The sequence below is a fragment of the Bufo gargarizans genome, chromosome 11, assembly GCF_014858855.1.
Source record: "Bufo gargarizans isolate SCDJY-AF-19 chromosome 11, ASM1485885v1, whole genome shotgun sequence".
Classification (NCBI taxonomy): domain Eukaryota; kingdom Metazoa; phylum Chordata; class Amphibia; order Anura; family Bufonidae; genus Bufo; species Bufo gargarizans.
The window spans coordinates 90,703,559-90,719,457 of NC_058090.1; the positions used below are offsets into that span (position 1 = coordinate 90,703,559).

The 15,899-nt window shown below is 43.6% G+C and overlaps 1 protein-coding gene and 1 pseudogene across 1 annotated transcript; both read right to left on the reverse strand.

Annotated features, from left to right (window-relative positions):
* Window positions 1-5,505: 5,505 nt before the first annotated feature.
* Window positions 5,506-6,187, reverse strand: LOC122921409 (annotated as a pseudogene).
* Window positions 6,188-6,329: 142 nt separating this feature from the next.
* LOC122921410 (olfactory receptor 10A2-like) lies at window positions 6,330-15,634 on the reverse strand. The gene is made up of 2 exons (XM_044271387.1): window positions 14,672-15,634; window positions 6,330-6,380 (listed from the first exon to the last, which is right to left on the reverse strand). Exons 1-2 carry the CDS (start codon window positions 15,632-15,634, stop codon window positions 6,330-6,332), a joined length of 1,014 nt encoding a protein of 337 aa, XP_044127322.1.
* Window positions 15,635-15,899: the final 265 nt, after the last annotated feature.

Genomic DNA, 15,899 nt, shown 5'->3' on the forward strand with positions numbered 1-15,899 from the left:
GAGATGCATTTAATGATTTGAACCAAGGATCCCAGCCCTAACAATACACCAGAACTAACCGCTGATCCACCCTGCTCTCCAAAAAGATATCAGCATTTTTTTTTTAGGTTTGTGTATGGTGGTCTCCCTAGGTAGAGACCAAAAAACACAGTCTAAAAGTATCTTTTATTGAAATCCTCCCTTACACTAACAACCGATCCACATTTATTTTCACAACCAACCTTCAAACATATTCCATTTCTCCATCTCACACCAAATTACCAGACAGCACACACTCACCCTTGATAAGATTTGAACCAAGGACCTCACTCCTCTAAGACTCCAGCTCCAACTACTGGAGCCACCACACTGCTCAACACAAGAAACCACTAGGAGGTGAGTAATGACATGATAAAGCAATGGGAGGAGCACTAGCCACCACACCAAGCCACTGAGGAAGAGCTGCAGAGATCCACAGCTTTAAGTGGGAGAATCTGTTCACAGGAGAACTATTAGTTGTGTACTGCACAAATTCTGGTCTTTATGGAAGAGTAACAAGAAGAAAGCCATTTTTGAAAACAAGTCATAACAAGTCCCATTTTCAGCATCCCACAAGCCATGTAGGGTACGCAGCAAACATGTGGAAAAAAAAGGTGCTCTGGTCAGATAAGACCAAAGTTGAACTTTTTGAACCGAATTCAAAATGCTATTTGTGGTGGAAAACTAAGGCCTCGTTCACACTTCAGTGTTTAGTCAGTGATTTGTGAGCCAAAACCAGGTGCAACTCTAAACACAGAACAGGAGCAGATCTTTCCTTTCTACCTCATGTCTGTGGAGGCTCCACTTCTGGTTTTGGCTCACAAATCACTGATGGAAATCACTGACCAAACACTGAAGTGTGAACGAGGCCTAACACTGTACATCACACTGAACACACCACCACCACCATCAAACATGCTGAGGGGAGGCTTTTCTTAAGCAGGGACAGAGAAACTGGTCAGAGTTGGTGGGAAGAGAGATGGAGCTAAACACAGGGCAATCCTGAAGGAAAATCCAGGTAGAAGCTGCAAAAGATGTGAGACTGGGCCGGAAGTTCACCTTCCAGGAAGACGAGAACTCTAAGCAAACAGCCAGAGTTACAATGTAATGTTTTAGATGAAAGCACATTCATGTGTTAGAATGGCCAAGTCAAAGTCCAGCCCTAAAGCCCATTGAGAATCTATGGCAAGACTTGAAAATTGCTGTTCACAGACACTCTTCATCCAATCTGACTGAGCTTGAGCTATTTTGCGAAGAAGAATGGGCAGCTTTAATTGCAACGAAAGGTTGTCCTTCAAAGTATTGACTCAGGAGGGCTAACTACAAATGCACGCCACACTTTCCAGATTTGTATTTATAAAAATGTTGAAACCAATAAAATACAAGTTTGTGGGAAACATGTGAAAAAATTGGGAAAAGGGAGTATAAATACTTTTTCAAGGCACTGCAACCAGTGCATTTTCTGTATACAGGTAAATCTCGTTGTGAATCCATTGTAATTAAATTCCAAATAGCATAAATGATAACCTACTACATATATTCCATTTTCAGGCTTGCATCCTTTTTCAGATATCTGGACTTTGACCTTTGTTGTGTTTGCACTTGGTAGCCTATAGTTACAGCCACCACAGTGATACAGAAGTGGTGGCCACGATTGCGCAGTTTCTTGTAACTGTGCTGTTTTCTATTGGTGGCTGGCACCCTGGGAGCGCGCACGTCAGAGATTCCTGCCCGGCCACCTCTACTCAGCTGCATAAATGTCTATACAAGGCTTCAGGGCATTGATCTCCCACAACCACCTTTTCTCAGATTTGAACCATTGACTTCACCACTCTAAGATGGCAGCATGGTGGCTCAGTGGTGAGCGCTTCTAATGTAAGAAACCATTCTGCGGTTAAGGATGACATGACCCAGATTCAGTTTTATTGATATGTTATTTCCGTCACGCCCACTGAGTTTTCAAAAATGCTTTTGTGCATTGGACAACATGGTGGCTTAGTAGATAGCACTGGGATGCTTGGTTCAAATCTAATTTACATTGTTCACCCATTTAAGCAAGGGAGAATACACAAACTGCATGCTAGTGTTTCTCTTGATCAGATTTGAACTAAGGGCCTCACCACTTTAAGACACCAGCGCCAACCACTGGAGCCACCACAAGTAACCACTGGGAGGTGAGCAATGACATGATCAAGCAATGGGCGAAGGCATCCAGTTTGTTAAGATATTTCCATCACCCCCATTGTGTTTTCAAAAATGTTGGTGGAGGCCAACAAATAGTATTTTTTGACTATTAAAAAAGCCAAGTCCAATACTCTTCTATTTCCCACACCCATTAATACCACACACATTTAAACTCCATAGAGATATAACCCTAGCTCTCCCACAACCACTCTTTCTCAGATTTTAACCAATGACTTCACCACTCTAAGATGACAGCATGGTGGCTCAGTGGTGAGCGCTGCTATCATAAGAAACAACTCAGAGGTAAATTATGACATGACCCAGCAAGGAGAGGTGGCCCAGATTCAGTTTTATTGTTTCCATCATGCCCACTGTGGTTTCAAAAATGCTTTTACGTGTTGGGTAACATTGGGACACTCGGTTCCAATGCAATTTGTTTTGCTCAGCCATCCAGGGAGAACACACAAGCTGCATGCTAGTGTTGCCCTTGAACAGATTTGAACCAAGTACCTCACTACTCAAAGACACCAGTCCTAACCACTGGAGCCACCAAACTGCTCAACACAACAAGCCCCTAGTAGGTGAGCAAGGACATTATCAAGCAATGGGAGGAGGCACCCAGTTTGTTATGATACTTTCATCACCCATAGCATTTTCAAAAATTTCACTGTTCGTTGAGTAACATGGTGGCTCAGCAGATAGCGCTGGGGTCTTGCAACACTTGGTTCAAATCCAATTTATTCTTGCTCACCCAAACAACAGCAATATATATATATTTCACAACCATAGCTACCACTCACAGTCGAGTATAAGACAAACCCAAAGGAGAAACCACAATCTCCAGGCAGGAGTAGTTTTGAACAGATTTGAACCAAGGATCCCAGCACTAGCAATACACCAGAGCTAACCACTGAGCAACCCTGTTCTCCAACACATGGCAGCACTATTTTTGAAAACACTATTAGGTGAGACAAATTTTATTGCCATTTATTTTTATTAATTCCAAACTTAATTTTCACCTGACACCCTTTATTTCCACCAAATATATTTCCTTTTTCCCTCCTCACACCAAATTACCACCACTCACATTTTGATCATTGCTCAGATATGAGCCAAGAACCTCACTACTTTAAGACATCAGCCCTAATAACCACAAGAAGCTACCATGAGGTGTGCAATAACTTGAACCCACAAGAAGAGGAGGAGGTTCGAGTTCGAATTCAAATTGTTTTGAGACCAAATTAAGTAGTGAAGGTGATCCGTGAGCTATTAAAGTAGAATTAACAGTGTTCTCCCTAGGTGGAGATAAACAAACACTTTTTGGTTTTTAATAGGAAAAAACTCCAAAAGTTGTTTTTTTCCTCACCAAACAACTACCTTGCTCTGATTTGAACCAAAGACTTCAAAGTTTTAAGATTGTAGTGCTTACCACTGTGCCCAACACAAATCATTCCTCTGAGGTGAGTGATGACATGACCCTGCAGAGGGAAGAGGCACACATTAGTATTTTATAATAGTTTTCAAAAACATTCTGCTTTGTTGGCCATTATGGTGGCTCAGTGGATAGCACTAGGATCCCATGAGCTACATGATTTGAACAAAGAACTCTACTGCTTTAAAATATCATACTTAACCACTGGAGCCACCACTCCAACCAAGAAATACTATGAAGTGTTCAATGACATGACCCAACAATGGGAGGAGGTTCAAATTCAAACTATTGGATATGGGTAACAAAGGAAAGATCCAAGCTAAACATGATGACAAGACAGAGGGAGTGTTGCCCAGAAGTTATGGCAGTGCCACAGACCGAAATTGAAATATCAAGTTTAGGTAGGTTAGTAGAAGGGGGAAAGACAAGAAGTTCAGTTTTTGAGAGATACAGACAGGACATGATGTTAGAGACAGCTGCCAGACAATTACTGGTGTTTTTTAGTAAAGCAGGGGTAATGTCGGGGGATGAAGTGTATAGGGTGTCGTCAGCATAGAGATGGTACTGAAAGCCAAATCTACTGATAGTTTGTCTGATGGGAGCATTTGAAGGTAGGGAAATTGGAAATTGACCTGATATTCCGGGACAGAGAATTCCAGAGAGTAGTTGCTGCTCAAGAAAAGTCTTGAAATGAAAGTGAGAGTTACGAATTATGGAGGATTTTAACAGAATGGAGAGCATGTGGAAGGGTGGTAGTCGGAAGGGAGGGGGGAGATGTATGGAGATGCTGCACTGTGGGGAGTTTTGTGGGTGAGGGTGACAAGTTTGAACTGTATTCTGCAGTGGATGGGCAACTAGTGAAGTGACCGGCACAGGCTAGTAGCATCAGTATAGCAGGTGGTCAGATAGATGAGCCTTGCTGCAGCATTTAAGACAGAATAAAGGGGAGAGAGAGTATAGTGAAAAGGAAGACCAATTAGTATTGAATTAAAGTAGTCAAGACGAGAATGAATCAGGGTCATTTCCAAGAAAAGGGTGGATTCTGCTGAGATATAATTGAGGAGCATGCAAGTGATTGGATATGAGGAACAAAGGAAAGATCTGAGTCAAACACGACCCCAAAACAGTGGGCATGCTGCCCAGGAGTTATGATAGTGCCGCAGACCGAAATTTAAATATCAAGACAAGAAGTTCAGTTTTTGAGAAATTTAGTTTTAGATACAAAGAGGACATGATGTTAGAGAAAGCTGCCAGACAATTACTGTACAGGTGTTTTAGAGTAAAGCAGGGGTAATGTCAGGGGATGAAGTGTATAGTTGAGTGTCGTCAGCATAGAGTACTGAAAGCCAAATCTACTGATAGTTTGTGTGATAGGGGCTGTATAGAGAGAGAAGAGTAGAGGACCTAGTACTGATCCCAGAGGAACGGCAACATCAAGAGGAGAAGAAGAAGAGCCAGCAAATGATACACTAAAGGAAAGGCCAGGTAGGAAGAAAACCAGAAGAGAGCAGTGTCCTTAAGGCCAATTGAGTGGTGCATGGCGAGAAGGAGTTTGTGGTCTACCATATCAACCGCTGCAGAGACTTGCACTGCCACACATTACCACATGGTGTGCTGTTTAGAGAACATATCAATCGGCACAAACCATTTTCACTCAGACATATTTTAAAGGACAGATTTGTGGCTAATTCATTTCTTTGTGTATTCATAATGCTCAATTATACAGGATATTTTTATATATGTACTCTCTACCCTTTTATCATAAAAAAATATTTCCTGAATTCAGTGAAGGAAATTGACAACTGTAGACTGAGAATTTCTGTTATCAAATATTTTCCTCACACTTTTTTTTACCTTCTTTGTTTCTTATGCTATATATATAATGGGGTTAAACCACAGTATAAAATGGCCACAGATCTGTTTCGATCTACAGAGTAGCTCCCCCGAGGGCTTAAATACATGAAAACAACGGACCCGTAGTATAAAGAAACAACAGAAAGTTGGGAAACGTAAGTAGAGAAGGCTTTGCGCCTTCCAGTGCTTGAGCGGATCCTCGAGATTGTCAAAATGATTTGAACATAGGACAGAAGTGTCAATATAAAAGAGCAGACACCTACAATTCCACCTGAGACAGACTGCTATTTCATTAGTTAAGGTGTCTTTACAAGACAGTCGGAAGAGAGGAGGCATCTCACAGAAGTAGTGATTTACACACGTAGACCTACAGTAGGGCAGCCGTAAAGTGCTGTACGCATAGTAAATTGAGTTCACAAAGTTAAAACACCAGGTTCCAACAGAGAGAAGACAAAGCTTTAAGTTCATGATGATGTTGTAGTGTAAGGGGCGACAGATGGCCACATATCTATCATAGGCCATGATTGCCAAAAGAATACACTCGGTTCCTCCCAAAGCTAGGATAAAATACATCTGAAAGGCACATCCCCAGAAGGAAATACTCTTGTCTTCAGCCAAAGTACTCACCAGAAGTTTAGGCACAATAGTCGTGGAAAAGCAGAGGTCAATGAGTGAGAGGTTACTGAGGAAAAAGTACATGGGGGTCTGAAGTCGGGATTCAGTTCTTACCACTATGATGATCAAAAAGTTCCCTGTCACAGTGACCATAAACACTGTCAAAAATATTAGAAAATATAATGGTTGGAGGGATGGGTTAGCAGTCAGACCTATCAAGATAAATCTATATGAAGATGTTCTTTTCACGTATTCCATGAAACATGTCAGCGGGAACCTAAAGGAAACAGAGTCAACATCAAAAGTTGCTTTATATTTCATCTACTGATTTACAATAAGAGAAGAGATAGGTTAGGGGCAAGACAAAATACATCTACATGAAGATGTTTCATTTAAGTACTTCATAAAACACGTCAGTGAGAACCCTAAAGGGGTTGTCCAAGTAATTTTTTGTTTCTCTGGTGCAAAGCGGTTAAAATAAATAAATAAATAAAAACCCTCACTTTCCCGATCCAGCGCCACCACTCCATCCTCTCTGCTGAGCTGCATCTTTGACGTAATGTTTTGCCTGTAGCCGTAACTAGACAGTATGCCTCAAATGACTATTGCAGCCAATTACTGACTTTAGCAGGCTTGTGTTGTACTATACATCACTGAGGCTAATGATTGACTGCAGTGGTTGCATGCGGAATATGGTCACTGTGGGGATTTGCTCTGGTAGTTAGGACTAGCGGATGCAGTATATAGGCAAAGTACACAGTTCTTGACACACATTAATGTATAACAAAATGCAGATAAGGTGTATCACAAAACGCAGGTGGCTTGGTGTTTGTTCACACACAAGGAAAGTCCATAAACAATAAAAGTCACCTTTTCTTCTGGGTGTTAATTCAAACCCTCTTAGCAGTTCAGCCTCATCAAGTCCATAGGCGGCCTGTTCGCCTTTAGAGGGGCCTGAGTCCTCCAGCCCGGCTCAAACCTCAAATCCCAGCTCAGCCTTCAGTTCACAGCATACAGACTCCTGAGCTCCACTGCCAGAGGGAGGTAAATCCACCACGCCTGGCAGTGCTGGCTGCTTTTTATGCCTGGTAAAACCTAGCCTGGAACATGGGGAGTAGTCAGCCACCCAGCACTTTGACTACTCCCTGTAGGTGTCATCCCGGATCAGCTATGACAGCCATGCTAAATTTCATGGTGTCAATTAGCAATAGCTGCTGCTGACACATAAATTTCCGGCTCTTACTTCACTGAGGCAGGAACCTCGGTGACACGTACCTTCCATCCATGATGATTCCAGGTACCTTTTTACTTGCCCCTCCCCTTTGTTCAACCCTGAGGGGGTGAACACCTACCATAAAGTATACCCGGGAAAGGGCATACGCGTTTCCCTGCAACCGGCCTGCCCTGTGTTTCACAGAGAACTTAAAGTTCTGTAAGAACAGGAACCACCTGGTGACTTTGGCATTTCTCTCTTTGGCCTGGCTCATCCACTTGAGAGGGGAGTGGTCGGTCACCAGGCGGAACTTTCTCCCCAACGAATAGTAGCAGAGAGACTCAAGTGCCCACTTGATAGCCATGCACTCTCTCTCCACTATATTATACCTGGTTTCGGCTGGGGTGAGCTTGCGGCTTAAAAAGACAACGGGATGCTCCTCCCCATTGACTTCCTGAGAGAGTACAGCACCGTGGCCTACTTCGGAGGCATCTGTTTGTACCACGAACTCCCTATTGAAGTCGGGCATCGCCAAAACCGGTGACCCACACAGGGCTGACTTCAAAGTGGAAAAAGCCTCTTCTGCTCGCTCATCCCAGTGAACCATCACTGATTTTCGTCCCTTCAGGAGCTCTGTCAAGGGCGCGGCTATAGTGGCAAAGTGGATTATGCTGGATTATGGAAGTGCGTCAAGGGACGTCTGAGAACACATCCATGTTCCTGCTGACAAACTCCCTGGCCTCCTGTGTCTGTTTAGAGGAGATGCTGTCATCAATCTTTACTGTGGCAACCACTTCCCTTACATCAGACTTAGGGCCTGAAACCTCTCCCCCTAGAAAACCCGGCCGCTGACTATCATCAGTACTGGTCTCTCTATCCTTCCACGGTTTAAGCAAATTCACATGGTACACCTGCTCTGGGTTCCGCCGCCCTGGCTGGTGTACCTTGTAGTTTACTTCTTCAAATTTTCGAGTACCTCGTAGGGTCCCTGCCACCTAGCCAGTAATTTACTGTCCACCGTCGGTACCAGAACCAAAACCCGATCTCCCGGGTTAAAGATCGGGACCTGAGCCTGCCGATTATACACCCGACTTTGAGCTCGCTGAGCTGCCTCCATATGTTCATTTACCAGCAGCAACACGGTTTCCATATGTTCCTGCATCTGGGTGACGTATTCAACAACACTTTTATATGGTGTGGGTTGTTGCTCCCACGGCTCTTTGGCTATGTCCAACAGACCACGTGGATGTCTGCCGTATGGTGGTTCGAAGGTCAAGAACCTAGTAGGGCAAACATAAAATAGGGCAGAAGGATGTCCAAGTCCTTTCCATCCTTAGCTAATACTCATTTTAACATAGTTTTTAACATTTGATTAAACCTTTCTACTAGGCCGTCAGTTTGCGGGTCATAGACGGATGTCTGTATCTGTTTGATATTCAGCAACTTACAGAGCTCCCGCATGACCTTGGACATGTACTGAGTGGTGTAGTCCAGGCTGACCAAGATGTTTTGGTGCCCCCTAGCGGACTTCAGTACTGGGCTGACAAGATCCATAGCAATTCTATCAAATGGTACCTCGATAATCAGGAAGGGCACTAAGGGACATGCGGAATAGGTGCTGGGGGATAGTGGTTTGGCAGGTCGGGCAAGACTTATAAAAGTCATCCACCTCTCTAAAGACACTGGGCCAGTAAAACTGTTGTAGTATCCGGTTCTGTGTCTCCTGCAGTCCCAGATGACTCCCGAGAACATGTTGGTGGGCTAACTCTAACACGAGTTTTTGATAGGCCCCGGGCACCACCAACTGTTCAACAGGTTCATCCCGCAGCTGGTTTACCTGATATAGCATATTCTGGTGGACCACAAAATGGGGAAACTTCGACTCAGCCCCAGGTTGTTGGGGTACACCATCAAGTACTACCACATTCTCCCAGGCCCAGGATAGGGTTGGGTCTCGGCGTTGGGCTGTACCGAAATTCATCCCTGAGACATTGAGGTCTGCCAACCAAGGACCCGGTGGCAACTCCTCCACGTATCCCACCATTACCCTACGCGGGTTGTCTCCCCCTCTTCCACTGAAGTGGCGGTCACCCCTACTGCTGGACTTTGGCCTCAGGTTCCCAGGGTTCTGGCCATCCCCTGAACAAGGCCAATCTCCTGGGCTTATTCCTGTCTCAGGGGTATCCTTAACTCTCACAACCGGCCATAGGGCAGGGAAACCTGGAAAGTGTCTCCCTATTATGATTTCAAAGTAGAGATTTGTGGCGACTGCCACTTTGTGGGTCCACCTGCCGGCCACCGTGGTTAGAGACACCAGCGAGGTGGGGTAGTCTTTCAAGTCCCTATGAATGCACATCACCCCAACTTTCCGGCCAGTAAACTCAGCGGACCGCACCAGGGTAGCCCTTACCAGGTTCACCAAGCTCCCTGAGTCCAGCAGTACCTCGGCTTGAGTGTCTCCCACTGCCTCCTGACACAAGTGGTCTAGAGCCTCCGGGGTACCTATGGCACACAGTTTCCTAGCATATAGCAATTGTTGGTAACCACAATTAGTGTCCATGGGCTCAACCTGATGAGGACACTCAGTCCTGGTGTGGCCAGGTTCCTGACACCGCCAGCAGATTAACTGGGTCCGACCCATAGGGGGAACCTCCCGGGGGGGTTTCATTGGCTCATACCGGTGGGCCTGGGGTGGGGAGTTCTGGAGTTTGCCTGCCCTCCTCCCAAAATAACTCCCCTTGAGATTCTTGGTGGGCTCATAGCGTTCCACCAGGTCCACCTTTTTCAGAATATTTCCAGGAGATAGCTGGCTGATCCAGTGCTAGAGAAAGGGTGGCAGCGCCCTCCAGAATATGTCAGCCGATAGTCTATCTGGCATAGCCATTGGACTCAGCACATCAGGCTGTAGCCACTTTTGCAGAAGGTGGAGTAAGCCATAATACTGGGGTCTCGCGGGCTCAGCCGGCTTAAACCCCCACTGATGTGCCTGCCTGCTGGGCCCGGACCAACACATTTACCACCAGTCTTGTCAAAATCTCACCCTTTACCTTCGGGTAGTCAGCCGCTTGATCGTCTGGCAAGTCAAAATACACCCGCTGGGACTCTTATGCCAGGAAAGGAGCGACGACCTCAGCCCGATGGTCTCGGGGCAGCTTTTCCCTGGTGGCCATTTTCTCGTACATCGTCAGGTAGGTTTCGATGTCGTCTGCGGGTGTCATCTTAGGGATCGCTGCATGGACTGCATTCGGGGCATCGTGGACGCTTGGGGTTGCTCGTTGTGAAGGATCTCTGTTTGGTCCATGTGTCCATTTTTTTCACAGACACTGCTAGACTGAAAATTAGGTTTCAGATCACACTCTACCAATGATCCGTGAAAACCACAGACCAAACAAAAGTAGTATCCGTGTTGTGGTTTTCATGGACTCATAGACAATAATTTGCATGAATAACCACAGACCCAAGTTCAATGGAAAATCACTGATGTGTGTGAACACGAGGACACACATACGTGAATCACTGACATGTGAATGAGGCGTGAGTCTAGATAGCAAATATTTTGGTCTGCACATTTTTATACCATTATTTAACAATCTACTTAAAAAATAATAATAAAGTATAAAAACTTGCACACCTAAAACATTATAGAAAGATACAAATCTCAACCAAAAGTAATATTTTAATTAATCAAAAAATAATAATATTATGATTATTTTTTCCATGGCTACAGTTTAAGAAATAGTTTTTAGGCTTCTTCTGGATCAACGAGAGCAAACTTTTATTTATTAATGGAGTTGCCGTATATCTTTCATATCCATTCTATCTATATAGTTATGAAATAAGTAAAGTGTGCCTAATAATACTGATGCTTATTTTTAAGAATAAACCAATAAAAAATAATGTATAGCTGCGGAACATTATCGCCGTAATTGTGTAGGGATCATTTGAAAAAAAAATCTTCTTCTGAGAGCAATCAGGATACGAATATGATAATATTTAAGGCTGAACACTGCACTCTTCATATTTGCTCCAATCTACAGGAGCTTCCAGCATCATTCTACTTCTAAGTCAACGACCGATACTGCCACTGAACAGGAGATCCATTCGGCCTGCCGAACCACAGTTTCCATATTGTGGCTCACCATAACATAGTCCTAATAATTGCTTGAGTGCATGAAACATTGCAATTTGACCAGAAGAAATTTAGAGAACACAGTAAGTTGAGGCATCAGTTAGGACTTTTTATCTGAAAGTGGTTGCTTGATGTCCATAATTGTGCACATAATATGTCCTCCTATTAATTAGAATAGTCCACCCAGCTTTAATTTAAAGGGATAAAATCTATGTGCACAATTACTGGACATCAAGCAACATAAATGAAATATAGCAGGTGGCATCTATTAGTATAAAGTCGCGGCAACATTTTGATGTGAGAGATGCCGCTTGTGGCTATATAAATAAAGAGATACCTGAGATATGAACTGTTACTGTGCAAAATATACCCTGACTATCGAGTGAACTGGATGGACTTTTTGGTATCTATCTCAATTTATTGATTATCTAAATTTATCGATTATATAAATTTATTATCTAAATTTATTGATTAACAATTGCGGCCCCTTTTTATTGCAGTTGTTGTGAATTTTCTCGCTATTTTTATCTTTTAGTTTTTTTACTTTTATATTTTATATGAATGTATTATTATGTACTCAGCCTATAAATAAATTGTTTCTTAGAGTGATTCTGCAAGTGGAGTGCCGATATCTCCCATTTCTCCTTAAATTTTATTTTGTGACAGGGTGAGTCACTGAGATCAGCGCCCTCTTTCCATAAAGTATACAGATAATGCAGATAAGGTGTATCACAAAACACAGGTGGCTTGGTGCTTGTTCACACATAAGAAAAGTCCATAAACAATAAAAGTCACCTTTTCTCGTTGGGGTTAATTCACACCTTGTTAGCAGTTCAGCCTCAAGTCCATAGGCGGCCTGAGTCCTCCAGCCCGGCTCAAACCTCAAATCCCAGCACAGCCCTCGGTTCACAGCATACAGACTCCTGAGCTCTACTGCCAGAGGGAGGTAAATCCACCACACCTGGCAGTGCTGGCTGCTTTTTATGCCTGGCAAAACCTGGCCTGGAACATGGGGAGTAGTCAGCCATCCAGCACTTTGACTACTCCCAGTAAGAGCCATCCCGGATCAGCTATGCCAGCCATGCTAAATCTCATGGTGTCAATTAGCAATAGCTGCTGCTGACACCGAGGCCTGGAACCTTGGTGACACATACTGTACCTTCCATTAACGATGATTCCAGGTACCTTCTTACATCACATACAGCCGACACATTAGTTGACAGCCCAAGCTCAGCATAGAGAACACAGTAGAGGAGCGGGAGTTGCATTGCTACGCCATACAACCTCAGAATTTTTTGGAAATGAGAACAAAGCACCACAAAAAGTATAGGGCATGACCCAGCTGCATGGGTTCCTCCCCTACCCCAGAATTATATGTCATATTACCCTGGGGAACCGGTGAGGCGAAACCACTCACAGAAAGAATCCCTCGCGCGGAAGGAACATTACACCTCTCTCTACTGTGTCTATCTAACCGTACTGCTAAAGACATAGCATTCTTCAACATATCCAGATACTCATGAAAAGTGAGGGCATCTTTCAATCTCTCAGACAGCCCCTGACAAAACTGATGTAGCGCGGGGTCATTCCACTCAGACTCCGTAGCCCATCTCCTAAACTCAACGCAGCATGCCTCTGCAGTATGTTCTCCTTGTAATAAATTACGCAACTTAGATTCCGCCATCGAGACCCAATCTGAGTCATCATAAATTAATCCCAAGGCTTAAAAAAATTCATCCACCGACCGGAGGGCCAGAGAACCAGTCGGCAGAGAAAAGGCCCAGGACTGCGCGTCCCCTTTAAGCAGGGATATGATTATCCCTACTCTCTGATTCTCATCACCAGATGAAGACGGCCACAGCTGAAAATACAGCTTGCATGATTCTCTAAAGCAGATAAAGTCATCCCCACCCCCTGAAAATCTATCAGGGAGAGCGACTTTAGGCTCACCATAAATTTGAATTCCTCCTATAGCACCTGATGCCAGAGCATTCTGACACCGGGCAACAGAATTACACAGATCAGCAACCTCTAGGGATAATCCCTGCATGCAATCAACTAAAGCATCAAATGACTCCATCTCAAAGCAGCTGAGAAATGGCAGTCTAGGTATTAGCGGGTTATAACGTCATGGTGGGTAGGATACAAGATACAATAAACACACAGAAAACCTCAAAACAAGCATCTAGGCCAGAAGCTGGGGATAAAGGTCACCTCCTGACAATTCCCTACCAGCTCTCCCTGGACTTCTGTGCCCACGTTCAGACCCAAAAGGTGGGAATCAACATGCCCCAGTGCCTAAGGCTGAAGATTCCCTAAAGTCCCTGAAATGGTGGAAAGGGGGAAAGAGGCAGCCTGCTTCCTCAGATCCTGGAGGAGACAGGTGTCTCTCTAACAGCCTAGACAGAACACAAAAAGGAAACCAAAACCAACTTATCTTGTAGCAGAGCAGAAACAGCAAATCCTCCTTTCCTCAGAGCAAGATAGAAGCTATAACCCGCACAGGACACTGGGAAGGGGCGTAATTTAAACTAACACAAACGACCCCACCCAGTGCACCTGAAGGAAGGCAGATACAGTTAAACTCCAAACCCAAAACAAACAAAAAACTACACACGTGCTGCTAACCTGGCAGACCTCCGCACATAACCTGAGCAGGGCATGACAATGATAGGAATATAGATCTAGCGGTATTTGTGTAACCTTTTATGTTATTTACATTGTTTTATTGAGCTGTCTATGGTTGTCATGGATATGATGCCGACGTGAGCGTATATTATGTGGGCAAGCCAGCGGTATCACGTTAAGGCCCGAGGAAGTGTAGGAAGCACGAAACGGCTGTTGCCTTTCACTGTGTTGTACCCACATCTGTCCTGTTTTTAATGTGAAACAATAAAGCTACAACAAGATTTGGTGAGTGTTTTTTCATTACTTGAAGATTATATTTGGCTGAGCACCACCGGTTATCACGAGGCAAGCGGAGTATTGATGAGTCGGGGTTTGGAATGTTGGACACTTTAGACAGTCCCGACCCTTTTGATCTATTTTGTGTCCACATTAATAACTTTTAATAGCCATGCTAGATGCTCTATGGTCGATATAATAAGTACTGCACCTGTATGTCAGTGGTCAGGTCTAAAGTTCAAGTCCAAAAATGGCACTAAGCTTGGAGTATAGAAGGGACAAAGAGGTTTTACAGTAATCAACTCATATTAGTTTAACTTACATGTTCATATGATTTTTGTGACATTATATTTGATTGGAGAACCTCTTTAACTAGAATCTTTCTTATAACATCTTTGACATCTTTATTTCGGACACTGTAGATGATGGGGTTCAGCATGGGTGTCATGGTTGAGTAAAGGATGGAGATGGATTTGTCTATGTCAGGGGAGGAACTTGAACGTGGACGTAAATACAGACTCATGATGGTCCCATAGTAGAATGTCACCACAATGATGTGGGAGGCACATGTGGAGAGAGCTTTGTACCTTCCACGAGAAGAACTTATCTTTAAGATGGTGGACAGAATATGAATATATGAAATCAGAATCAAGAGAAAGGATAGACTAACTATTATGCCTGCTGCAATACAACTTGACAACTCATGGAGCCAAGTATCACTGCAGGATATTTGTAAAAATGCGGGTACCTCACAAAAGAAATTGTTGACATGGTGGGTATAGCAGAAGGACATCTGGAAGGTATAGAATACTTGTAAAAAAGAGTTGATAAAGCTTGAGATCCATGACGCAGCAGCCAGATTGATGCACATCTTCTGGCTCATGATAGTGTTGTAGTGAAGGGGTCTACAGATGGCAGCAAATCTGTCATAGGCCATGACTACAAGTATGAAACACTCTGTAGACCCAAAAGCCAAATGAAAGTGCATCTGGAGAGCACATTCTAGTAGAGAGACGCTTCGGTCTTTGGCCAATGTGTTCTGTAGGATTTTAGGGATTACAGTGGTAGACAAGCAAATGTCAATGACGGAGAGATTCATGAGAAAGAAATACATAGGAGTTTTGAGCTTTGGATTAATCCTCACCACAATTATCAGTAGAAGGTTTGCTAACAATGATATGAGGTACATTATCAAGAAGGTAATAAAACCAGTGACCTTTAAGTATGGAATATCGGAAAAACTGAGAAGAATAAATCTGGTAGAAGACTGGTTAAAAAGTTCCATAACATTCAAAGGAGACCCTGACAAATCATATGATCTGTGTTCAACTCTAGGAACAGTATGAAAAGCATTGTACTTTGTCATATCTTGTTATCTATTAGACATTGTGGACTCTTGATATTTGTGAGGTTAAGACATTTTGTCATAAAAACTCCTATATGGAGGTTCTAAATATAAAGAAAGGAGTTTAGAGTAGAGCTTCTAGACTCTAGGCTATTTATATTTCTCTAACACGAGTTCTCCCTTTCTTACTTTACCTGTGGATTAG

Coding starts and splice junctions, on each gene's coding strand:
- LOC122921410 (XM_044271387.1), bottom strand. CDS start 15,634: ATGGAACTTTTTAACCAGTCTTCTACCAGATTTATTCTTCTCAGTTTT. Junction 6,381..14,671: donor CACAAAAATCATATGAACAT/GTAAGTTAAACT, acceptor TGTTTCCTTTAG/GTTCCCGCTGACATGTTTCA.